The sequence below is a fragment of the Nelumbo lutea genome, chromosome 2, assembly GCF_056320005.1.
Source record: "Nelumbo lutea isolate HS-2025 chromosome 2, American lotus-T2T, whole genome shotgun sequence".
Lineage (NCBI taxonomy): Eukaryota > Viridiplantae > Streptophyta > Magnoliopsida > Proteales > Nelumbonaceae > Nelumbo > Nelumbo lutea.
Genome location: NC_142685.1, coordinates 15657209 through 15678979, shown reverse-complemented (window position 1 = coordinate 15678979; position 21771 = coordinate 15657209). Strand labels below are relative to the sequence as shown.

Below are 21771 nucleotides of genomic sequence, written 5' to 3'. Positions count from 1 at the left end.
TGTCAACGAGTCAGTTACAGTGTCAGACATGTCAATTGAGTAAGCACTGTAGAAGTTCTTTACCTTTGCGAAATAAAAGATCTGAATTTCCATTTCATAGTTTATTCTGATGTTTGGGGCCCTGTTACTCTACCTACTGAGAATGGCTATAAGTATTTCATTACGTTGATTGATGCTTATTCTAAATACACCTGGGTTTACCCTATGCAATCTCGAGATGAAGTGCCAAAAATTGTGAAAGATTTTCAACGCATGGTGTTCACTCAGTTCCAAACGGAAATCCATATCTTCTAGTCAAACAATGCGAAGGAATACTTCCACAGTGATCTCACGGAGTTTTTCGCTTCGAGTGGGTCACTTCAACGAAGTTCTTATGCTAAAACACCCCAACAAAATGGTGTGGCTGAACGGAAGAACCGCTACCTTCTCGAACTAGCTCGAGGCTTATTAATTCATATGAATGTGCCAAAACGTTTTTGGATGGATGAAATCTTGTGTGCTACATATATCATCAATCACATGCCTTCTCGGCTACTAGAGTATAAGGCCTCACATCAGCTTTTGTTTCCTACAGCCCCGTTGTCCACTATTCCGATGCGTGTTTTTGGGTGTCGTTGCTTTGTCCATAACCTGTCCCCTACTCGAGGTAAGCTTGATCCTCGGACTATTCCTTGTGTTTTTCTTGGTTACCCTTTAATCTCAAAAGGGGTATCCCTGCTATGATCCTACCTCTCGCAAGTACTATGTCTCTATTGATGTATTCTTCTTTGAGAATCAACATTTTTATCGATTTCTCCTCAGGGGGAGAGTAGGATTGAGGAGAAACAGGCGACTCAAACTCAACTAGCTCCTTTACCCGATCTCCTTCATTCCGGGTTTTTCATCGTCACCATAAAGCTAGCAAAGTTCAACAGCCGTGGAACCTGACACTATGCAACCAACATCATCGGATTCACCCGAGGCAGATCCGTCTCATCAGCCAAGTACACTTGCTCCTATTGATATGTCTGTTCCTCTAAATGTTGATTCACCCGTCGTCATTGATCTTAATATTCCTATTGCTAAGAGAAATGGTGTTAGGTATTATACCACTAATCATCCTGTCTCTAATTTTGTGTCCTATGATCATGTTTCACCTTCATATCGTGCATTCATCTCTTCTGCGGACAATGTCCCTATTCCTAAGAATGTGGCAGAAGCTTTGTCTAAGCCTGAATGGGCAGATGCAATGCAGGAAGAAATTAATGCTCTACACAAAAATGACACTTGGGAGTTGGTGGACCTTCCTAAAGGGAAAGAATCAGTGGGTTGCAAGTGGGTGTTCACAATGAAATATAAGGCTGATGGAACTGTTGAAAGGTACAAGGCTAGACTGGTAGCAAGTGGCTTTACACAAGTATATGGAGTGGACTATGCGGAGACTTTTGCTCCAGTAGCCAAGATGAACTCTATCAGGATTCTTCTTTCATTGGTAGCAAATCTTGACTGGGAACTTCACCAATTAGACATCAAAAAGACTTTCTTGAATGGTCACTTGGAAGAGGAAGTATACATGACTCAACCTCCAGGGTTCTGTGCCAAAGGCAGTGAATAAAAGGTGCGCAAGTTAAAAAAATCTTTATATGGGTTGAAACAATCACCTCGGGCTTGGTTTAGTAAGTTCCATTTAGTAGTTCAACAGATGGGGTTCAAACAATGCCAGTCAGATCACACTCTATTTGTGAAAAGAGGTGAAGGGAAAATTACAGCTCTTATTGTGTATATGGATGACATAGTGATCACAGGAGATTGGGAGACTGAAGTACGAAGACTAAAAGAATTCTTAGCCACTCAATTTGAGGTGAAAGATCTAGGCCCCTTACGTTATTTCCTTAGAATTGAAGTTGACCGCTCCCACAAGGGCATCTTTATTTTCCAATGAAAATATGTACTAGATCTACTAGAAGATACAGGCAAGTTGGGGGTAAAACCAATTGATTCATCAATTGAATCTAATCATCATCTGGGAGACAATTAATGAGAGTTTTTGAAAGATGTGAAGAAGTTCCAAGGACTCATGGGGAGACTTGTATTTGTCTATGACCAGGCCTGATATTGCCTATGCAGTGGGTGTCCTTAGTCAATTCATGCACAACCCTAGGACAATTCACTTTGAAGCTGCAAAGAGGATTTTGAGATACCTCAAGAAGTTTTCCGGAGCTGGTTTGTTGTTACAGAAACATGGTCACTTAAAGGTGGAAATATATACTAATGCAGATTGGGCAGGAGCAGTCAATGACCGAAAGTCTACCAGTGGATATTGTGCCTTTGTAGGAGGAAACCTAGTCACATGGAGAAGTAAAAAACAAAGTGTGGTGGCTAGGTATAATGCTGAAGCAGAGTATAGAGCGATGGCTCATGGGGTTGTTGAAATCATGTGGATAAGAAATCTGTTAGGTGAACTGGGGTTTGCAGTGAGCAATCCTATGTCACTCTACTGTGACAATAAAGCTGCCATCAATATTGCTGCTAATCCAGTCCTATATGATAGGACGAAACACATTGAAGTGGACAGGCATTTCATTAGAGAAAAACTTGAAAATGGAGAAGTGTGCACTTCATATGTCAGTTCAGAAGAACAATTTGTAGATATCTTCACCAAAAGTCTTCATCATGTGCAGCACAAAGATTTGTGTGACAAGTTGGGCATGATTGACATCTATGCTCTAACTTGAGGGGGAGTGTTGAAATAATTTAGTTGTTGGTGCTAGGGTTTGTTTGGCTAGTTAAAGTGTTTTTATTTCTATTTTTCACTTCTGTTATGTCTGTTATTGTACTCACTTATAGTAGGAGCACAAGGGTCTTTTCCCTTCTTATTTCTGCCGCCCTATATATATTATAATAAAACTGGCGTCACCAGCACTGTTACATTGCAAAATCTCTTCTCTTCCCTTCTCCCTTCTCTCTTCTTCTCTTCTCTTCTCTTCCTCTTATTTCTGGTCGGCCATACTGTCAAGAAAACTCGAATGGCTTTATTTATGGTTAAAAAAGGAAATTAAGAAAAATGGAAAAGAATTTAATGGGAGAGTGGATTAGGCGATTAATAGCACAACCTACATTCGAGGTTGTTTAACCGATAATATCACTCATGTTGGCCATCGTTGTAAATGCCCCATCCAATGATCCAATATCCGTTTGCATGGCTGACGTGAGGCATTATTATCCATTGGACAAACCCTAACACAGTAGCCTACAAGTGTAGCTAAATCTAATCAAGCTCAATGACAAATAGCCATCTCAAATGCCACGTCATTGGACTAATTGATGGTGGCCCAGTTGATTAATTTCTTAAATGCCATGTCTTGGGGTCAAATCCCACTACCACCTTCCAGTAAGGTTGGGTTGGGGGTACGAGTATTACCCATATGGGCGACCCCCTTCCAGTAAGGTTCAAAATTTTGAAATGTATTAGCCAATACGTATCGTATTGAGGGCTTTCTGATATGTTCCTATAGGAGATGTTCCGGGGTTTAACCCGATTCAGGGGGTAGACAAGCCTTAAACAGACCCATTTGAACCAGGTTAAAAAAAAAAACTAAAAAAATAGAGAAGCAAGCCCCAATAAAGTCCAATACCTACAAGCATATCGGGTTGTATCGATATTTTGAACCTTGCCTTGTATAGTTTGTGATAGGTATCTCTTGAGTCTTAAGAGAACAGATTAACTGAATTGACCTAAAGTGTATGTGACCTACAACCAGTAAACACATAGAGCTCGGATCTCCTGCACTCGCTTTTGGTGTATGATGAAGTGCACTTCCATTCAAGTTTTTGCAGGTCAGGCATGCATGAGCTTGAGATCTCACATGTGTGAAGTTATTATAAGGTGTGATTCCCCTTGTCCTTTTATCCTATTTTCTCATTTTGTTTTCAAATGAAAAATAAAAAAAAAATAAGTGAGAAAGTTTCGCTGCCACTCCAACGTGGACACTTGAAAAACAAAAGGGAAAAACCCTAGTTCTTCTTATTCGTCAGCCAGGAAAAATTCCTACGTTGCAGAGGCTTGACCTATGTTTACCTCTTGACCCCAATAACCACTCTTTGGTGCTGCAGATAATTTCCAAGGTCTTGTGGGTCTTCGATTTAAACATTGCTGGTTTTTATAGGTGAATGATTTAGACACTGGGAACGGCCATGAATAGTGGATTTGAAATAGAACCTCGATTCCTAACCACGCCAACCCAAAAGTGTAAGCCGTAACGGACTTAAGAAATTGGATTCGTATTATAATGATATATTGTTCGGTAAAGATTTTGTTTTTATAAGACAAGAGGAATGCAACAGCCATACTGGTTTCTATGCTCAAAATCTGCAGACTTTCGGACACTCTACAGTATTGTGGGTTGAGATGGTCTATGTTTTGAGTTTCCCTACATTAAAGCAAGCTCACTACCTTAAGATTTGGGCATCCTAGAAATTCATGGAAAGTGTTATTTAATGGATGAACTGTTCAAGAGAACCAATTCATCATATGCTAGGATTCAAATGAAATTGTATATAAACCCCTCCAGGGCCTCCACTCTCTTTGGAATTGAACGCAGATGCTTCTGTTTAAATCATAAAAAAAAAATAATGATCCGCAGTTTCCTACCCTTTGTTAAGAATCATGCTAATCAGTTTTTATGAACTTCCAAAATTATTCAAAGGGAAAATATGTCTTCTCATTTTTTGCAGAGTAGAACTCTACAATAGGAGATGATAGTTTTGAAGCACCTCTGTTCCAATTGATAAGATATTAAGATCTAAAAACTCGACTCAACTTATTAAAGTTTTTTTTTCATAAATTCTCTTTCCACTCAAGCTTTTTGGTACGATTTCTGTTCTTGTTCCTGCCCCTACTGAAGAAGAAGAAGAAGAAGAAGAAGAAGAAGAAGAAGAAGAAGAAGAGGGTTTCCTTTGTTTCCATTGTTTTTGGAAATGGATGGATAAATTGTATTTTTTTTTCATTTTTACTTTTATTTTTATATTTAAAAATAAGAAAATAGGAATGAAGAGAAGGCACGACCATGCCGTTAAATAACCTTGCACATGTGAAGATTTGAATTTGTGTTGGCTGTTGTGTAAAATCTTGAATAAGAGCAACCTCGCACACACCAATGTGAGTACAGTACAGGAGATCCGGGCTCAAACATATAGGCCCAGTTTGGGAAGAGTGCAAATCCATAAATGCATAGTGCAAAATACATATTTGTAATTGCACTCTTCCCAAACTGAAGCACAAATGAATGATTTAAGTGCAGCGTAAACAAGTGCAATAATAGATCCGGACACTACAAATTATGAGCCCCAAACAAAAGAGGTAGGTTTCATTAACTAGTTACATATAAAAAATCACCCAAGTCCGATTTTGAACTGGAGTAGTAGTCAGGCTCAGTTGAGATCCTATCACTGTCCAGCATTTTACGCACAAGGTGACCACCCTCAGATTCCAATTTCCAACGCTCGTTTTCATCTCAGCACATACCACGGTGATTTCAATGATACATAAGCTCTAACATTATTATTCACATTCATCCTAAACTCTAGCTCACCGAAGACAGAGATAACTAAGCATCTAGAGAGTAGTGATAGGATTGTAGTTTGTAGACATATGTCACATGTCTGTTCCATGCACCAAACAGATAAAGCCATTGCGGAGACGACCATGTGCAAAATAAAGCCACAAGTAACCTCATCCTTCGTCCAGACTGGATGGTGCTGTGATGTTATTCTTTCATGGAATAATCCAGCAAACCCCGTATAATGCATGAACTAGTACAATTCTAAGTTTAACGCAAATATTTGGAAAACCTGCATGGTACCGTCATGGCTCTGCAATTCCCCGTATTACGGTGAAGGTTTACACTTTTTGGAGTTCCATACGTCTTCGGAACCAAAGGTAAAACAGATAGATATGAGGGCATACGTGGCCTAAAAATGCCAATCCACTAGATACGACCTCCTTATGGAGCTCCCTGCAACAAAATATTTCTGATGGCCAATTGTGATGTTCAAAGATAAAGCGCCTTCTGCAAAGAATCATAACATCAATAGACCGTAAACATGCTCAAACCTTGTACTTCAGATTGCATATACACTTCTGAACCAACCTTCCAGCCAAGATAACCCTCAGTCATGAAGAATTTCTTCTGAAGCCATGGGAGAGGAATGGTACTAGCATTTCATGTATGAATTGAACCACCACAACGCTAAGCAATGTGGAAAAAGAACAACCCTTGTATTATATTACCACTATTGTCCATTCTTCTTTTATCAATTCCCCCCCCCCCCAAAAAAAAAAAAAACACTATAGTACTGTCATTGATGACCTAAAGCAGATTAACTTAAAAGGACACAGAACATGGAACATTAAAGATATCATTAAGGAATATATACCACCAATTAGTTTACTAAAAAGAATCTCTGACAATCAAAAGGCCAAGTAGGAGTTAATCAACTCCACTGCATAGCAAGGGAAGTACCTCCACACCCCAAGAAGAAAATTCCCACAGATATAAGAAAGACCCAAGGATGTTATTCATATGATAAGGATCACCAGAACCTGCTTCAGTACAAACCCGGAAGTTCAATTTAATCCAATCCCTCACTTCTTAACACATCTCAAAACATCCCCCACAAGGTGCAAAGAGCCAGTTACAAGGACCTGGTAAAAGCCAAGCAGAGGAAGAGAAAATGTTAAACCCATAAAATCACATTTGTGCAAATGGAAACCAAACATTTCCATGAACCTGGAAAATGGACCACATCTTGCATTCTGTGCAGCCCAATAAACACATTGATCAGATAATACTAACTGGTTAGCCATTGCATCAAATAGCTTGAACTTTATCTCTTAGATCTATTTTATGATCATATAACTGACTCTTCAGAAGTAGGAAATCAAGTGGATGTTTAGGGATATGGTGAAACCAAATCTCCAATCCATTCAACGAGTCCACCAATATATAGGGGTGATCATGGGCTGGGCTGGGCTGGGCCAGGCTGGAGACAGGTTTAGAACCTATGATAAAGGTTATAGTCCAGTCCCAGGCCCGGATATATATGGACCCAGGCTGGGCTTTGGACCTATGGCATCAAATAATAAATTTTACTTATTTATAGTATTTAATATTGTATGATGTGTATCGCATGTAAAAAAAAAGTTGCATAGGCCTGGGATGGGCCAGGCTCGGCTTGGCTTTTGGCCTATGATAAAAAAAATATGGGCTTCAACACGTTGCTGTCTATCCTTTAAACAGATGAAGGCAAGACATTCATTCTAATACTTGAGCGATGTGGGACATGGAACAATACTCACTACCTTTTGAGTGTTGTTACTTGTTCCACGTCCTACACTGCCTAAGTATTAGAATGAAGGTCTTGCCTTCATCTATTTATATGTTATAATGTTATACATACACAAGTTGGCGGGAGCCTCGTGCACTGGGCTGCTCTTTACACATACACAAGTGGACTCACATGTCAACTCATGAATGTATAATATATATTAAAATATTTATGTAAAGCATTTAATATAAAATAAAAAAAACATATTTGTATACGTAAAACATTTAAAGTATATACAATATAATTATATAAATATAGTATGCTATAATATAAATATATATTATTGAATATATAATACATATTAGAGGTCAGACCTAGACACAAAACCTGGGCCCAAGCCCAAAAATTTCCAGGCTAGGCTGGCTCGGGCTGGAGATCACCCCTATCCATATGTATGAAAGTATGAATAATCACAATGTTAGTGGCTTGACACATTCCAATAGCTTGAAATATAAATAACAAAATAAAGTGATATGGATTAAAATAAGTAGAAAATCTTCCAGTTTCTTGCATTTATGCAGAAGGGGGGCCTAGCAGGGGATTTCTGGCCAGTCATTTGATTTGAATTGTGATTGGTACTAGATTCTTCTTAAAGACATTTGACTTTGATGCATGCAATATTCTAACAAAACCCAACCAGATGGAAGTTTTTCTGATTCTATGACCATGACCAAATATTCATGTTACATCATGGACAAGATTGTGCCATCAAGTAAAATAGACTTGATATATCAATTATTCTTACTTAAAATGAAAGCTAGAATTACCTGAAAACGAACAGATTTATTCTGTTGGACGCTGTCCCTGAGCCATCTAATAGCTAATGGAAGCGAGGGAAACACTGAACTGCTTTCACAACTCATGAGATACTTTTCTTTATCTTCTTTACCTTCTTCGTAGATAGAGTCTGTGTTTTTGTCATCCCCTCCTACTAAGCGGATGAAACCATCAAAGCATACAGAAAAGGAAAATAAAAATGGTCTTAAATGCACTTTTCATTTATAATGATTAGCATAGGACATTGCAAAACAAATAGAAGAGAAAGGAAAACATTGAATTTCATTCTTGTCACATTATGCAACATTTTACTGATAAAAGGAATTTGCTCATCGTAAAAGAGAAGCTGATTTATTTACCACTGGGACGGAGGGAGGGAGGGAGGGAGGGAGGGAGGGAGGGGGGGAGAGAGAGAGAGAGAGAGAGAGAGAGAGAGAGAGAGAGAGGTTGATTAATTGATTACTCTTAAAATATATAACAGAAAAGAAAGGAACATTCATACTTTCATGGCCTTGGAATAATATAGACGAGCAAAGATACCTTTCTTACCATGGATGAGGCTTTCCCACACTCTTTGTAGTGTCAGCTGCCAGGATAAATCCACTTGAGGATCAGTTTGTGGCACTGTGTAGGAGCCAACCTTGTTATACATTGACATGTTTGGTACAAAAAGGGCCTTCTGGAAGTGCACTCCTGCATTTGCAATCAAGATTCAATATGACCTTTGTCCACGGACTCTATCAATTTTGTTTGGATCGAAAAAAAAAGGTTAGAATTGAGTGGATGAGTTTGTAAGTCCAACTACACATAGCCTTATCATTGAATAATATAGAGATTTATCCTAGATGCCCTTCACAAATATTACCATGATGAGCACAAGCATTTATAAGGCGTGGAAGAAGTAGCTGAGGGTCTCGCACTGACATACAATTGAACAACAGTATCTGCACACATATTTCAAAGTTCAGCATATCATTGCTCATTCCAAGTGATGAGGCATTAAAGAAGGAAATGTAGAATCTTTGGCAAAATTGGTTTAGGTTACCCAGGTAAAACCCAATAGACCAATATTTTCTGAGACTTTAAAAAGTGATGAAGATACAATAGAGCAATAAGCATGTGCCTTATGGTATAAGTATTTTATTTTCACTTACTTCAAAAGTTCAGAAAGATGTCATTTAGGTTTCATGCAAATATCGATAAACTGTCCAAGTTATGATATTCTCATTTGCAGTTTAAATTTCTGGCGTTTTCCTATAAAACATTAATACAGGGATCTAAAAAGATTTTTTTTTTTTTGATAAACAGGGATCTAATAAGATTTTAAAGCAACAAATTCTTACCTGTTTGGAGTTTTTCCTTAAGTCCTCCTTTTGGCATTTCTGCATTAGATCATTTGAACCTCTAGACTTATCCTGCAGCTGCTCCTTCAAGGGGTTTTGTTGCTGGATACCTTCTGCAATAGCAAGAGAAAACCACCTTGCACACATCTCCATGCTTTCAGGACTATGAGCCCCATCCAAGTAGAAAACTAGATCTCCAGTGCTTTCACCATTGAAATATGGATCAGGGACAATCTGAGCACGTCCTTGCAAACTGGCTGTTGTAAGCCCTTTGATGAACTGCTCAGGCAATGAACTCTATTTCCATCCCCCCCCCCCACCCACCCCCCCCCCCAAAAAAAAACATATATTCTCAGCATCACAATATATGGGCATAAAAAGGAAAAGGAACAAAAAAAATATAGAACTTACAATCTCATCCAGAAACATGCCTTCAAAATGGCCAGTCTTTTGGAGCCAAGTACAACAAAGAGCAACTGCAAGACCTGCGTTTAGATACTGGTGCTCTCCATGAAGCCCAAGTTCAAGACCATTCAGCAAGTTGATATCCAATGGGGGTGCTATTTGAAGAGGTACCTATAACCAGAAAGAAATAACTACATGGTAAAATTTACAACCTTTTTAACTTGTTACTGTAGCAAGCCGGGGCTGGAATTTTAGGCCATGGACCCAGAGCCAGACAAAAAAAGGTGGTTGGGGTGGGGCTTTTAATTGCTACAGGTATGTGGGGTGGGGGCCACTACACTAGTAAATTGAATATTTATAAAGGGAAAACGTTCAGGGGTGGGAGGAAGCCACCTTGCCCTCGCCTAGTTCTGCCTCTCTTTGCTGGACATGCTGGGCCATTCATCAGTCTACTAGGGAAAGATCTGGGATCTGGTTTCCTTCAGTTATTTATACTTAATCAAAAATTGGCCAAGGGATGGAAATCCTAGTAAGTCATGGCTTGGGCAGTAGCACTGAGACAAGAATTATAAGCTCACCAATTGCTAAAGTTTTGCCTATTGTCTCATGAATTAGTGATTTAACAAGCCATAAGCAACTATTGGAGGATTGGTGTTTTACACTAAAGGGAAATAAATGAACAAATATACATTATATAAGTATCAAAACAAATAACAATTTCCTATACCTGTTACATACTTTAAACAAGTTCAGATGGTCTAAATCATTGAAATAAACAATTACATCGCTGTTCTCAGGGCCAATAGGGGCTGGAAATTCAGTAAAAGCAGAGTTACAAGCTCAAATTCAAGGTTTGGAATTAGCCACAACAGCAGGCTTCAGAAACTTGTTGGTTGAAAGGGACTCCAAAACCACAACAGGCTGTCTGAGAGGTGACATGGATATGGTCTGTGGATGTTTAGGAATCATGTTCAAGAGAAAAGACAGTTGGTCCATAGATTGGAGTATGCTAACTTTCTTGCAGACCCTTTAGCTCAAGAAGGGCTAATAGATAGAATCTGATATGGAATCGGTGTTTATCCTTTAAATTAAAATCTCTTCATTAGGGAGAAGCAATTAGCTAGCTTCATGATCATGGTGTAAAATTTTTGATATACCATACATAAATACTGTATATTATTATTAGTATCATAAAATTTTATAGTTACTAATAAAATAATAATTGGTATACAAAGCAGGATGTATGTTAGATGATTCAAACTTGAATGGCAAATTCAACTTCAGGGATAAAAAGAATGGGTACAACTTACATCCAGCTCAGAAGCCTTCTTCTCAAGCACAGACATAGCTTCATCAAGTTGTGGCACAGTAAAGGCTGGAATTCCATGCTGTAATAAAACACACACAAACCAAAAATAAAAATAAAAGAAAAAATAAAAGCATAAGAATGTCTAATACACAAGGGTGTTACAATTAGAATATGGTTTCATTTAACCAATAATATTGGGTAAGTTTTATAAATAAACAAGGTTCAAAGACCACCTTGAATATACCAGCTTTCTCCCCTGCAATCTCTCCAAGGGTATTTCCTGTAGCAAACATTCAGTAATAAAGGATGAAAAGTTACTACACATCCTTATTTTGATATACCAAAATATCCAGATTAGATTTCTAGACTTAAAATGATGTTCCTCGCCATGAAATTTCAGAAGGAAATCCGCTCCAGCAGGAAAGAAAAGTCATCTAAAATATGATCCAACCTCAATGACCTTTCAAGCATTATGATCTCACATCTTTTGTAGTTTGTTTTCAGAATAGAATTTTCTATGAAAATTTGTTTACAGATTTAGAATATGGAAATGTGTAGAGGCAATTTAATTTGAAAAGGTTCCGCATAGTTTGGACACAAAAGGATGGAAATCCTCCTTTGTGAGGAAAAATTCCAAATTTCGAAAACTAGGATTTTGTTTGGAATTTTGGGTTGAACCTTGATAGAGTATATAATAATGGAAAATAATGAGGAATGACCAAGTTTGGTAGGGATATGAATTTGTCTTGCACAAAAAGATGGAAATGTTTCAAGGAGAAAAGTATTGCAAGAAGGGGAAGGGAGAAACTTAGTTGGGCTATGTGCAGGGTCCCAAAGAGTGATTTGAAGCCTTGTTGAGAGCTATAAGAGATACTAACCAGAAGATATTGATTAAATCTGTAATTGAGAATTAGAAGAGAAGAGAGAGAATATAGAAAGGAGGGACGAAAAGAGGGGAGAGAGAGAGAGAGAGTGAAGGTTTGCTTTGAGAAGAAATGCACAGGGAAGACTCGTGCAATTCTAAAAAACTGTCAATCCATTCTGTCCAAAAAATGGCTTACAAAATGTATTTATAGAAAAATAATAGGGCTTGGCTCGCTGTTCATTGAGCCAAAAAATGGCTTACAAAATTGCCACTAGAAAGCTTCGGCCAAAAGAAAGCATCATAATTCCTATTCAACTATGAAACCTTAAATGCAACTTAAATAAGACCCAAACAACATAACTATCAAACTAAACCCCACCGGAATTAAGTAAAATTACCAAATATCCATAAAGCAGAAAATTACTCAAAAGTTAAAAAAAAAAAATCCAGATACTCCTAGATTGATTCTACGACCATCTTGATGCCCAAATCACTAAGCTCTTGACAAACTGCAAACAGTTCTGCCTGAGTAGAGTTCCCCTTCTGAATAGGACCCGAAAGCAGCACATACATATACACTTGTTATGCACATGATGATATTTGAGAAACATCCATATTAATTAGTGCAGTATATATATTCCATTGCAGCTTTGAATATTTAGCAGCAAATGATATATTCTTCTATTTGAGCAACAATGCTGCCTCAGAAAACATGCCTGTGTATATTTTCATCACTTGCTTTTAGTACAGATATTCAAAAGTTGCACTAGGAGATAAGACAAAACAAAATTCCAAGTTCATGATTACTAACCAAGAATTTCCATGTGGTCGTACCCAAGGGAAGATATTCCACACACTATTGGTGCCTGTACCTAAAAAGAGAATTTCAAATTGCATTAAGTCATACTCAACAGATTCCCCAACAACTGTATCCTGTATCAAGTTCATCTAATCTAATACATACTAGTCGCACACACACAAGTACAGAGAAAAAAAAAGCTAGTCAATGATTCAATGATATCTCGAGAGAATGGACCAATGAATGTTTATCAGAATACTCTTGTAAAACAAAGCAGTACATACCACATTTGTCGCATCATACTTTCCTCCTAATCCCACCTCCAAAATAGCAACATCTACCTGCATAATGATTATAACATCAAAGAGAAAGGTAGTGTAGTAGTTCCACCTCATCCATGCAAAGGTCCAAAAGCTATATCAATTAAATAGAAAGATAATAACATAATCTTAACCTGCTCTGCTGAGAATATCTTGAAGGCAAGCAAAGCAAGGAAGCGGAAGTAGGTAGGCATCGGTATATCTTCACTACTTCTTTCCTGTGCACAAAATGGAGAAATTGTCATGAAATAAACACTTCATTATGGTCTACTATCCCCAAGAATGAGAATTCAACACTTTTTAGTAATTTGATCAGTATGTAGGTGCATCTCCTATGTACAATATGAGAGTGGAAGGAATCATAATAAATATACATTGGGAAAGGAAGGAATCATAACAAATATACATTGAGAAGGGAAGGGAAGGGAAGGGCAGACATGCTCATAGTGAAGTGATGTATATCGCCACATTTCATGCATAGTGAAAAGGGGTGGGTGTCTCTGGAGTCATGCATTTGTGGAGAATGAAATGCCCAATACATTAAGATTTACAAGGTACCTGAATGCCAAGGACACAGTGATTCAACAATGAAAAATATTTAGACATGGCAGCGCTTCAGACAATTTGGAATTTATATTAGGTTAAAAACTTAAAATTCCAATTCCAATTCTAAACCTGGGATAAACAATACAACAAGGTTACCCAGAGTGCATAGGCCAGAAACTGTAACTGGATAAAAAACTATAGCTGGAGACATAAAAAGAAATAAAACAAAAACAATAAGTAGAAAACCAGAGGCCAAAAAAATCTTTGTAACTCAGCTTGCAAGTCTATGCCCAAGAAAGAGGGAGCTTGATCCACTATACTAGAAAAATAGAAGAAGATACATCCAGAAGACTTAGCCAACTCCTACTCGTTCTATCAGCCTAACGAAAAGCAACCAATGGTTATACAAGCCTCCAACAAAATAACAGCCAAAAATTACAAACGACCCCCATCCTGGGCATCCTGGTTGTTCAAGGTTTTGGGAGGGGTGGACTGGATACAGACATAACCTTTGGCATTTTTTGCACAAAGTAGCCGCTCTTGTACAAGTTGATCACCACATGAAAGGTTGATTAAAGTAGAGTTCCAACTACTAAAACACTTTACAATCAATAACCTCTAAGGTATTTTGTCAAGGTCAACTAGCTCAAGAGCTTGAGGAAGGTCATTGGTTCTATTGTTTCAAAACAACAAGGAACTTCTGTATTTATTAGGCATATCCAAGATGAGGCTCTTGTGGAAAATGAACTGATTGATTCAAGAATAAGAAGTGGAAAACCTGGTATTATTTGTAAAATTGATCTTGAGAAAGCTTATGATCAACCAACTGGGATTTCTTGAAGTATATGCTCAGAAGAATGAAATTTGGCCAAAAATGGAAGAACTAGATCAATGTGTGTATTTCACTATTTCTAGTCCATGATTCTCCATTTTCAAGTAATGGCCCTGCCTGCAGTAATTTCCCTTGCTCAGAAGGGATGAGACAGGGCGATCCATTATCGCCACTCCTATTTCTTATTGTGATGGAGAGTTTGAACAGAATGACAACAAAAGCTGAGATTGGAGGCTTATATAAGGGCTTTGAAGTTGGAAACACCATTGCTTGCTTTAATTATAAAAAAAGGTTCCATTGCTTCAGTTTGTAGATGACACCCTATTCTTTTATGATGTGGATGTCAACCAAGTAAGACATCTAAAGATTCTCTTCTACTGGTGCAAGGTGGTTTTGGGCCTGAAAGTGAAATACTCGGAATGAGATGATTCTAGTTGGAGAGGTTGAAAAAGTTAATGTGTTGGCCAATGAGCTTGGATGTAAGATTGGATCCTTCCCCTTTAAGTACTTGGGTCTTCCACTTGGTGTCAAATATAATTTAAAAAACATATAGAACCTGGTGGTAGGTGGCTGTGGATAGGTCTACAATTTGGGTTGGGTTAGCCCGAACCCAACCCAAAAAAGTTAGGTTGGGTTGAGTTGAGTTCGGGTTAGGGTTAGGGTTAAGGAGAGTGGAGACCAACCCAACCGAACCTGAACTCGACTTAGCCTCATATTTGTATGTATAAATATTATATAAATATTTATTTATGTTTGTAAGTACTTATGTATAATGCATGCATGAATGTATCTATATGCAATATTGTATCCGTGTATGTTAACAATTTTAAGTTTAAAGGAAAAATTTTTCAAAAGCATAATAACCATGTGCTCTTACAATAATGCTAAAACTGAATTGACTTCAACCCTTGAGCCTAAGAAATAAGAACATTTGGTGAAAGAAAGTAGAGAAGCCAGGCCAACCTGAGCCCAACCAGAAGTTTGGAACCCAACCCAAAGAACTTCAGGTGGGGTTAGGCTTGACCTCAACCCAACCTAGCCCATCCCAACTTGCACTCGAACCAAGCTTTTTTCACGAGCTATTCAAGTTCAGCTAGTGAAAAGCTCACTTTGGCTCGGTCTAAACCAAGCTTTGAGTTGAGCTACAGACTCGTTTGCTAATCAAGCTAAGCTCAAGCTTATTATATACAATATTTTTAATTTTGATATGTATAATAATAAATATTTTTTATCAGCAACTCAGAAAATGATTTCATTAAGAAAAATTAATGAAGTACAACAAGAAGTTGTGAAGGATACAAATAGACACCCTGTGTCTAAACCCCAAGCACTACAACTGAGCCTAAAATATAGACTGTCTTTGTACTCCTTGCTTAGCAAGACCATCCGCCAAACAGTTGCAGATCTTCTGATGCATTGGACTTGAATAGACATGTCCCTAGAAAGCCAATTGTACCTCCCAAGGTTGTTCCTTAGATGCCAAGAGACTTTCAAAACCCATTTCCTTGGCTTTCTCAAGACCAAAGACAGCTGCTAAAACTTATGTTCTAGCCACATCATTTTGCTCAACTAGACCTGAAAATAAGGTGCAAATATTACCTTCCTCATTCCTAATCACCCTTCAATTCAAGAGGGGCCTGGGTTGCCCACACAACTCCCATCAAAATTGTTCCAACCAGGCACAAGGCGGAGGTGACCAATCCACTGCTGCAATCTGTCTTCTAGAAGAAGAGGCAGCTATAGCCCCCCAAGATCTGAAGAAATCATCAACTTTAAAATCTGAGAAAAGAACCGAGATCTTGGCCTATTGTGCAACTCTTAGGGTTATGACCTCAATCAATGCCTCATTGGTTCTTTCCTTTCCCCCCAAAATTCTAGAGTTTCTTTCCTCCCAAACTGTCCAAACCACTGCTGCCCTTGTGCATTTCCACATCAATCTGCCCCTCCTAGTAGGACAGCCACAAGCAGAAGGGCTAAACAATTCTCCCAAGTTAACAGGAGGAAGCTAACTGCAACAAATGACGAAGCAAACTAGTCCCAAATAAAACCAACAAATGGGCAGGAAAGAAGGAGATGAACTGCATTCTCACTGTTAAGCTTGCATAAGCAGCACCATTAGGGAGAAAGCACCAGTTTGGCCTCTTCCTTTGAAGTTTATCACAGGTATTAATGCAGCCATGATACACTTCCCAACAAAAAGCACAGACTCTAGGAGGGATGGAAGAGTACCAAATTTCCTTAACAGGGAAGGTATGAGAAGGGGAGGGTAAGAAAGATACAAGGAAGTTAAAAATAAAAAATAAAGACTTACAAGTGAGGGACCCAACTGAATTGAGGGTCAACGCTCTACTATCCACACCCCCATAATAATAATTTTTATATGTGTACTTTTTTACATGTATAATTTTTTATTTTTATATGAAGCTTGGCTCACTGTTGAGCTCGAGCCAAGCCGAGTTCAAACAGCTAGATATTTGGCTCGACTCGGCTAAAACTCACGCCTACTTGCAGCCCTAACTGTGGAGATTCTTTAGTGAACCAGAAAGCTTTTGGAGAAAGATAATTATGGGAAAATATAGCCTCCATGATAATGAATGGAATACGATCTCTTATGACTGCAGCCATTGGAAGGGCATTTATAAAGCTTATCCCCACTTTCTGAGAGGTCTAAGATACAAGGTGGGTGAAGGGAGCTGGGTTGGGTTCTGAAGAGATTCTTGGTGTGATGACTGCCCATTGAAAGCTCTGTTTCCAGATCTGTACAGGTTAGCCAGCAACAAGAATGCAAAAATTGTTAATTCTTATAACATCATAAGGGACAATTTTATTTGAATCCTGTTTTCAGGAGAAAGTTCAATGATTGGGAATTGAGGCACATCTCTTATCTGCTATCCTTACTTCAGAATCAGACCTATAGCAATGAGGAGAGGGATTCAAAAACATGGAAGTGGCACAATTCTGGTATTTTTTCTGTCAAATCCTTCTACAGGCATCTATCTGAAGCATAGCCAAGAGCTTTTCCATTTAAAGAGGTTTGGGGCAATGTGGCTCCCTCTAAAATTAAGTTTTTCTCAATGTTGGTGGTGCTGGATAAATGTCAGACTAAAGAATATTTAAGAGGTGTGGATTTGGAGAGCACTGTGTGTAGCCTTTGTGAAGAGCACCTGGAATCTTTTAGCCATTTGTTCATTCAATGCAACTTTCCTAGAAGCTTGTGGGCTCACTTTCAAAATGAAATCCATTGGAAAAGGGTGTCATTCTAATTCTATTGCAGATCTTTTAGTTGGATGGTATGTTCAGAATATGAGCAAGAAAGGCAGGTCAGCTTGGGTAGTAATTCCCTTGGCCATAATCTGGGTTAAATGGATGGAAAGAAATTCTCGGCCTTTTGAAAACAAGAAGAGCTCAATGGAGTCAGTAATTAATTATGCTTTTGCTTTGATTAGGAACTGGCTCTCTGCTAACAATACTTACAGAGGAAAGTTTTGCCATTATTTTTTGTCTAGACTTTTTTGGCCCTTCTTAATACCCTTTTATTATGATGTACAGAACCTTGTTGTACAAGGGTGTTTATAGAGATACTTAATACAATACATTACTTTACCATTTTCAATATATATATATATATATATATATATATATAGATAGATAAGGGTGGGTAGGGAAGGTTTAATTGGGGATGCCCAGGGCCAGGTGCTAACCTGTAATCTGTTTTTTTTTTGTAGGCTGCTTTTGTAAAATTATTTTTCCCTTTTTTTCTCATGGGTGAGACACCCGGTAAGGTGTTCTGATGTTCTGTTTCAATGAAATATTTCCATTACTGGTCAAAAAATCCATGGAAAAACAAATCAATTTTCCAACTCTCTTACTACTAATGAACTGCTTCAATTCAAGCCATCTATCCCAAATGATAGCTCCAACACCTCCAGTAATAACACCCTTTTGGGCAAATTTTAGATGAATCTGCCTACAATAAGTTGATTTAAAAGTTGTTAGCAACACTCAAACATGAAGATGTGGCTACCTTTTGAATCTAATTAAATTCAAACTTTCTCTTGGCTCTTAGTCCAACAAGGTGCCTTGATAACTCTTAGTGCTCAAAGAGTTAATGAGGATCTGTCCAATCCATTCTGTGTGAGTTATGGCTTGAAATGATTGAGGAAGTTAATTCTTCTCCTGCTTCCTCAATGATTTACATATTCCTATTGTTCTTATAAAAGGGACGTGCCAATGTAGACATCATCCCATATGTCTTTTTCTTTCATATTCTTCATTCAACCATCATGTTGTACATCTAGTTCTGCTATTCTCTGTGTCAGTTCCTCATGATACAGCAAAGGCTTTGTCTATACCTGAGTGTAGAGAAGCCATGAAAGAGGAGATGAATACTCTTAAGAAGAATGACACTTAGCAACTGGTTGATATGCCTAAAGGGAGAAAAAAACATGCTGGGTGTAAATGGGTATTCACTATCAAACATAGAGAAGATGGTATAATTGAATGCATGGCTATAACAAACCTATGGTATTGATTACCAGACCCATTCAATCTTATCCATTAATTTTTAGAATTTGTCCTACATTCTGTCAATATCCTATTGGATGAGGACTGTGTGGTGCATTTCCAATAATATAAATCTTGCCATAAACCATTATTGGTTATTGTAGGATGGTGCAACGTCACTTCATGTTTTTAAATTCCAGCTTTCCCTTAAATTTGGACAAACCAGAAAGAAATCCCAGAAGTTCTAAATTCTGGGGAAAAAATGATTAGAAAGCACATAAAATTTTGTACTCGTCCGATGTACAGCCTCTGGTTGTACAAAGGCTTTTTCCTTTTTGATTAATTGAATTGATACTTCACCTTTTCTAAAAAATAGTAAAAATAATGACTGAAATATTCAAGATAACAAATTTGGTCAAAAACTCAAAACACCTTCAAGATTTCATTAAACAAGAGCATCCTATCATTATAAATAGATTGAGACATCCAGAGTTCTATACCTTCAGTCTATCCCAACACCACCAGAAGTAAGCTAAAAATTTTTCTTCACATATGTCCACTCTGCAATAGCAAATCAGAAATTGGAACAATCAGAAATTTCATAAGACTTACATGCAAAAATGTTTCACTTTTAGCTGTTACATTGCCGGTGATAAAACTCCACATAACAAGAAAAAGATATTAAATCTGATGGAATAAAAATAAATCAAATGTTCCAGGAAAGTGTGCTAGGTTTGTAACATATAAATGTTCCAGCAACTGAACTGAATAATTTAGTTTAAGCTAAAGCTAGAAAACAATATTTCAAACCTTCCTGCCCCAGTTCAACTGAAAATCTAACAACAGAATTTAACCAGTCAATCTCATCAAAAGAAACTAAAAATCCAAAGACAATCAACTTCTTTAGCGGGGCTCCTTGAACCTAGGGTCTTAAGTTTGAACAAAATTTTGACAGTTAGCTTTACTTCTGACTTTGACCAACTTCAAATTTTGGTCATATCAATTCAGTCCTGTTTCAGTTTTTCAGTTTTCGGAAATTGCTGAAAATAAGAAGAAACCATGGTGGTCCTGCAGAAAACAACTAGGCTCCTTCAACTTGAAGTAGAAACTCCTGTATATGTTTGATGATATTGAAATAAACACAAACAATTTGGAAGCTAAATGCCATGAACAAAATTATATAGAATTTGAATATTATCAATTGTAATGCCAAGTAGAAATTCATGTAAATTATCTACTAATTCAGAACTCACCCATCTAACCGGAATCTTTCTCGGACATCAATGAGATGAGGAGACGTGAAAAGCCCAGTATGGAATCCACAATTCCGCAGTATAGATTCGGTAAACGTGCACGTTGATCCCTTTTTCAGGCATATGTAACAACAGTATATTGTTAGTTTGTCATACACCGAAAAAAGAATCATTGATCCACAAATCTTAAAGATACAGTTGGGATGAATGTATTCACGGACAATGGTTTTCAGCTGAGCACTAAGTTTAGCTACAACACAGAAATGATACCTTCCCTTTGGTGCCAGCAACGTGAATAACCTTCATCTCAGAAATTGGACCATCCAGCTCCAGTATCTACAGTGCAAAAAGCACTAAGCTATAAGCTCATCCAGACTACATACCAAATCTAACAAATCTCAATTATTCTATAATCACCTTCAAATAATCGAACAGTATATCGAATCGATCTCCCTTGTTGGATCGATCCGCACGAGTACGTTTAGTAATCAAAGAGGAGAGCGCCTCCAGGGCCTCTTCATATGGAGATACTGCGTGTTTCTGCTCAGGCAATTCAGTGTGACCTACAGATACACAAAGGCAAACAGAACGAAACTTATTGAATAAGAACGATTACAAATCAAGAACAGGAGTTCAACTTCTGTTACAAGCTATCCGACTCAAATCTCTGAATTGACAAGATTGAGCATCCGACTAACGGAGGGAATGCAACAGCATAAGCGCACGAAGAGAGAAGCGAGCGTAATACCTCCTGACATGTTGGCTCGGCCCTGGAGGGAAGAGGAAAGAAATCTACAGATACAAGAACAAAGGACGCAGACTTTGTAGGCTGTATTTAATAGAGGGTGGCGGATATCAGGATGAGTTTGGATTTTCGAACACCACAGAGAGTGACCGAGGGGAAATCTTGACCATCCCTTGAAAAACCAAAACCTTGTTTCTTTTCAAAAGAAAATTAGAAGTTTTGACGGTACAGTATCTTACGTCGGCTTTAAGGGCCGGTTTGGCACAGATTTACATCAATGGAAGTGCTTTCTCAAGCGTGACAAAGCGACTAGCGAGTATGATACGGATTGAACAAAAAATAGATAAAATAAATGAATAAAAAAATACAGGATAACAGGAATGAGGATGCTCAATTGCGCGAAGGAGATAAGAGTTTTTTTTTGGTAGTTTGCTTAAACCACCCTGAAGTTTTTGACCATTGATGAAATCTCTTCTTTTGAAATTTGATAATTGCAATTACCTCCCCTGTATAATAAGGTTGCAAGTGGATCTTCTCTCTTAGAATCTTAAAAAATGCATGAAAATGTCTAACATACTCATACAGCAATTATTGAGTTTGTTTTCTACCTAAAAAACAATACAAATTTTATAAACAACAAAAAAATAAAAGAGAATTTAAAGTTGTAGCTTTACCTTTGAATGATTGGTATGAGAGAAATTTTTGAAAA

At 37.8% G+C, this 21771-nt stretch overlaps 1 protein-coding gene across 4 annotated transcripts; it reads right to left on the bottom strand.

Annotated features, from left to right (window-relative positions):
- Positions 1–6382: 6382 nt before the first annotated feature.
- On the bottom strand, positions 6383–21338 carry DFB (DHFS-FPGS homolog B). 4 transcript variants are annotated; one of them, XM_088968393.1, is made up of 16 exons: positions 21066–21338; positions 20735–20880; positions 20588–20653; positions 20318–20427; positions 19565–19625; positions 13318–13401; positions 13148–13204; positions 12876–12936; positions 11433–11479; positions 11201–11278; positions 9897–10061; positions 9486–9782; positions 9008–9086; positions 8692–8835; positions 8133–8293; positions 6383–6682 (listed from the first exon to the last, which is right to left on the bottom strand). In XM_088968393.1, exons 1-16 carry the CDS (start codon positions 21073–21075, stop codon positions 6623–6625), a joined length of 1626 nt encoding a protein of 541 aa, XP_088824519.1. In that variant the 5' UTR covers positions 21076–21338; the 3' UTR covers positions 6383–6622. The 4 variants fall into 4 exon arrangements, with proteins under 4 accessions (XP_088824519.1, XP_088824518.1, XP_088824516.1 ...); XM_088968392.1 differs by having other exon boundaries at positions 8133–8296; positions 21066–21304; XM_088968390.1 differs by having other exon boundaries at positions 8133–8296; positions 8683–8835; positions 21066–21273.
- Positions 21339–21771: the final 433 nt, after the last annotated feature.

Coding starts and splice junctions, on each gene's coding strand:
- DFB (XM_088968390.1), bottom strand. Junction 11,480..12,875: donor CGACCACATGGAAATTCTTG/GTTAGTAATCAT, acceptor TGTTTGCTACAG/GAAATACCCTTGGAGAGATT. Junction 6,683..8,132: donor ATAAATCTGTTCGTTTTCAG/GTAATTCTAGCT, acceptor GGCTTTTACCAG/GTCCTTGTAACTGGCTCTTT.